The sequence below is a fragment of the Triticum aestivum genome, chromosome 1D (genome assembly GCF_018294505.1).
Source record: "Triticum aestivum cultivar Chinese Spring chromosome 1D, IWGSC CS RefSeq v2.1, whole genome shotgun sequence".
NCBI classification, from domain to species: Eukaryota; Viridiplantae; Streptophyta; class Magnoliopsida; order Poales; family Poaceae; genus Triticum; species Triticum aestivum.
In genome coordinates this window covers 20,071,017-20,075,927 of record NC_057796.1, presented here as the reverse complement: position 1 = coordinate 20,075,927, position 4,911 = coordinate 20,071,017, and the positions used below count along the sequence as shown (strand labels likewise).

At 43.7% G+C, this 4,911-nt stretch overlaps 1 protein-coding gene across 3 annotated transcripts; it reads right to left on the bottom strand.

Annotated features, from left to right (window-relative positions):
- Positions 1-475: 475 nt before the first annotated feature.
- Positions 476-2,748, bottom strand: LOC123180002 (F-box protein At2g26160). Of its 3 annotated transcripts, XM_044591948.1 has the most exons (3): positions 2,639-2,727; positions 2,313-2,478; positions 476-1,935 (listed from the first exon to the last, which is right to left on the bottom strand). In XM_044591948.1, exon 3 carries the CDS (start codon positions 1,933-1,935, stop codon positions 739-741), a length of 1,197 nt encoding a protein of 398 aa, XP_044447883.1. In that variant the 5' UTR covers positions 2,313-2,478; positions 2,639-2,727; the 3' UTR covers positions 476-738. The 3 variants fall into 3 exon arrangements, with proteins under 3 accessions (XP_044447883.1, XP_044447882.1, XP_044447881.1); XM_044591947.1 differs by lacking the exon at positions 2,313-2,478 and having other exon boundaries at positions 2,639-2,748; XM_044591946.1 differs by lacking the exon at positions 2,313-2,478 and having other exon boundaries at positions 476-1,938; positions 2,639-2,744.
- Positions 2,749-4,911: the final 2,163 nt, after the last annotated feature.

Genomic DNA, 4,911 nt, shown 5'->3' with positions numbered 1-4,911 from the left:
TAAAGCTCTTTAGGAATTTACATAGGCAGGTCAGTCATGTTCTGACTTGTGAGTACTGATCATTGTATATCCTGAATTACTGAATGGGGGCATACAACCGCCTATGCAAAGTGCCTTGGTGCCAGATTAAAAAGAAAAAGAGAAGGGTCAAGTGAAAAATTGAGCACCAAAGACATACTATGCACAGGTGTGCAACTCGCATGATTTAAACTTGACTTGTACCAACTGACAAAAGTAAGTTTTCTCAGCATCAATAGCTTGCAAACCTGAAAAACAAGCCAGGCAATGCAAATCTTGAAAGAACAAAGAATGCAGTTTGGAAGACCAACATATGAAATCTAATAGCTGAGCAAGAAGGAACTATGAATTACGATAGCCCTACAAACCCGTATGAAGAAAAACAACTCACTAACCAGAATAGAGCAAGTTTTAACATGATGAGCACTTCAAAGAACATGTTAAGTCATTTTCAATCTAGATAGAAGTAAAGGCAAAGTCTTCCAGATAGCTTGAGGAACACAAGCATCAGCTTTCCAGTAGGACTACAGTATCCTACAGCTCAGGAAAAAAGGCCTTCCAGTTGCAACATGCAAAACCTGACGCAGAACAAACACATGCTACATCCGAATGAAGTCCTGGAGACCGGATGGAGAACAAACACCCAGTTGACAATGTTCGCTTACGTTGCTCAATGATCCGCTAAAGCATCACTCATATGCATGGAGGAAAATATCTATGTCAGCTCTGAGGGAAAAGCCATGCCGCTAGCATTTTGACGTCCTTGGATCGTACTGTCGGCAGTGGTATGAAGAAACAATTTCCATCCCGCATGTCATATACTGCACATGAACTTGGCGCATCCTTCCAGAACCAGTCACAGCTGCCATCGTCCAGGAAGTATATGCAATTCCCATTCAGCTTGTACCGAGACACGTCAACAAATCTGGAGGAACCCTTGCTGATGAACAATGCCTGGTCATCCCCAACACTGCTCACCTTCACCCAACTTCGGGACTGGAAGTCTGACTGAGACACCTCGAATTCAATCCCTACTGCAGGCTTGGTAGCACCAATCATGTCATTATCACGTATATAAAATATTTCTCTCCGTACTAGCAGTAGTGCACCATGAGATTCAACTAGATACGAATCGAAGTAAGAGAGGCAACCTCGGAAATACTTAAAGCCGCAGGGGGCACCATCGAGTAGACGCTCGATCCGAGATACCCTTAACTTTCCGTTATCATTGTCCTCTCCGACGTTGATTCCCAAAAGGTTGTTGGACCTGTCAATGATATACAACATACCTTCATAGAACATCATGTCTATGAACGACGCTATGCTGCCAAGTCCACTGACCAGCCATGAGGTTGAACCCGGTTGGCAGTATGCAACAGTGCGAAGAGGCGGAATGTCAACGATGGCAGAAACAAGGAATTCCGAGCATCTTATTACCTTGCGCAGAAATATCGCAGTATCCCTGTGTAGCACAAGACCAACCATATATTCATCCATGACATGGCGATCATTAATAATTCCAGCAGGCTCATCCACACGACAGAAAGAAGATATGTTAGGAAGCGTCAAGGTGACCTCGGAGAAGGGGTCCATTAGGAAACAGGTGCCATTGTGTGAGAAGACAAGCCAGTCACCGCCGGACATGCAGTAGTTGGCACTGCTGGGGAGCTTGAAGGATTCTTTTGCCCCTTCTCCATGGGGAAGGCCGAACAAGGTTCCATCAGGGAATGCAAGCCATGGTAAAGGTGGGGGCAGGCAATGCTCTTGTCTGGAGAAGCACCAATGGTGACATACAGCAGCGAAGCGCACACGGTCGGCATGGGAAGGGAGGCGACGAAGGACCAGACCAGCAAGATCTGATGGCAGGGCTGACCATGATTGTGGACGGTGTGTCTGCAGCTTCTTGGCAAACGGCATCTGCTTCACAGAAGAAAATAATACTTGTCAGGCTTGTACAACAAGAACAGTCGGAAAGGGTACGCAATATGCCCATACCACAAATCTAATGTCATCCATATGCTTCTACAATTTCACAGTTTAAGAGGATTGTCTTTGTTCGTTTCAAGTTATCCGTAGCGAGAATGTTAAATCTTTTCCCCACAAGTGAGATTTCAAGAACAGGTAACCACATTAGGTTACGTATTTCCAATCATTGGTCTAAAAATCAAATCTTAACATGGCTGAGTTTGTACTATAAAGTGGGACTGTTGAAGAACCCCTATGTTCTTAAATAACAGAAGACACCTCTGTAATATAAGTGGAAGAACTCCTCTGTTCTGAAAAACAAAACACACCTTCTTCTGAATTGAGCTAGGGGCGTCACTAATTCTTCAGTGAAAATCGAGCAGACATGCGGCGCAGTTCCAGATCAGGAATGCACCACTGATTTATCATCACAAGGACACCATGGCACCTCGTACGGACGAAGCACGCCGGCAGGTCGGAGGTGAATCGGAAACCCTAACGACATCTCGTCAGAACACTCCTGAAGCATGGCCGCATGGGCGAACGCGGCGACCGAAACCCTAACTGAACCCAAACATCAAAGCGTGGAATCGGGACAGAGCACGGGCTCCTAGCTCCACCAAATTAATTACCTAATAGGATTCTCGAGTTTTACCAGAGTTTGAGTCGGCTCCTCGAAGGCGGCCTGGCCTGGGCCCGCGCCGTCGCCGCCGGCGTCTCCGGTGCCCATCGCGCGGAGTCGGAATGGGATCGAGTGGAGTCTTTTTTTTTAGGGTAAGATCGAGTGGAGTCGGGGAACTGTGGAAGGCACTGGTCTATGGGCCGGCCCAGTTGTGTCTGTTTTTTACACAAGGTGTTTACAGTTTCTTCCATTCTTTTGGTATTCATGAATAAAACAATACTATTGATTTTTAAAAAATCATGGATTTAGAAAATCATAAATTTAAAACAGCTCATGAATTTTTAAAACATTCATGAATCATAAAATGTTGGGAATTTTTTTGGTTCAAAAAATGCTCATATTTTTTTAATGTTTATGAAATTTAAAAGCACACGTGATTTTAGAAAGTGTTCATGATTTTTAAAAATGTTAATTAATTTTTAAAAAATTCAACTGCAAGGAGACGGAGTTAAGTGCTTGCGCTCCAAAACATGGCGGATCTGGGTAGATCACCATGACAATGACGAAGTAGAAGGCCATGTATTCTGGGTAGATCACCATGACAATCGTCTATACAGAGGTGGCTGATTCCCGAGACACTCTCTGATATACTATTGTGGGACAGTGGGAATACTTGATATATATCTATTCTCATGGGGTAGACCCATCCGCTAATATACCATTACTCACAGACAAGCATCGTGTCAGTACATGAAAATGATGATACAGTTGTTTAGAAAAGAATTCGATTAGTTATGTAGCTTTCAACCTTGTCTTATTTCACTAAACTCAACTTGGGGTATTAGCTTAGGTGACATGGGACATACTCTAAGTCACCTCACGAGCATACCCGTGCTGGTAACATGGCCAGAGGGAGATATTCGAAGTCAAGAATTTGAATCATCCCTGTTCCTTTCGGGAGGAAGATATAAGCGGCCCAAAATTATTTGGGCAGTTGTGTACTTCGGGTGGAAGCATAGTTTTAGATCCAGGCATTGGCTACCACACAACCATGAGGATCAACACATCATTATTTGGGTGTCCTACGCTAGTATGCCCCGCCCTCGGCCATACTTGCAACATGTCATTGATCAAAGATATGTTTTGCCTCTCTGTGATAGGGTTGCACTGCACTTCTTCATTTATTATCTCTGGCGGGGGAAGCACATCCAGAAATATCAGAGATGAGACTCTGCTATAATTTGACACACTTTTTCCTTTTGTTGTTTGCTTTGTAGGGAATTTTCTGCCGTAGGATGCGGCTACCCATTTGACACCCTTCGATGTAGACTCAAGTTTAAATTCAGGACCAAATCAAGTACTGTACATGAATTCCTTCCGTGCAATAAAATCGATAGTTTGCGCCGAATGGTTCTTCACACTATTCAGAGGTTCTGGTGCAAAGGTTGACAAGCATGCCAAGAAGACCCAGCGTTTCACTCTCCCTCTTCTTTGCATCAGTAGTGAGAAGGTCTGGTTTTGCGGTGATTGCGGTCATTTCCTCCAAGGTGTCACCATCTGTTTCTTGCTTCTGTTTCTTATTTGGAAGTTTAATCTGGTTTTTGTCTTGAACGTTGTCTGCCACAAAGGAATTCAGTCCGAATCTTGTCATCAGTTTTTCTCACCTGACACAGCTAGTATGCAACAGCATTTGCAGGTGCCCGTCGCATGGTTGCGCAGCGAGTGATCCCTGATCCCTCCTAATGCCTCCTCTCTTTGGTTGTCAGATCGTCATCGTCACAACAGGAGACCGCATCAACGTGCTCAGTCGGGGCTCGGCACCAAGGTTGTATTGGCTGCAGCAAACAATATTTTTTTTCCTTTCTAGGAATATCACATATGAAGCAGGATATTAGAATATTTGTTTTCCCCTGGTGTTGCAAAATGTAAATCAGCAAATCTTGAATTCATAGTTTTTTTTAAGTTTTCCTGTACGAATGAAATAGAACAGTTACTCTAGCACAACACCGCGCGCAATAACTCACGATGGACTATTTTCCTTAAAAATTATAGGGAGCGCAAGATTCTTTTGGATACAAAATAACAGAAAATATGTGTGAAGTCTGCAAGAGTGGCTTTACTTTTTCCCGTTGGGAGACATTAACAGTTGAGCAGCATCCCATATAAATGAATTCAGATTTCGCATGGTTTGTACAAAATTCATAGTTGAGGCAGGTGAGAATTTACATAGTGCCATAAAACCTTTTCAGGAATTTACATAGGCAGGCGAGTCATGTCCTGACTTGTGAGTACTCCCTTCGTCTGAA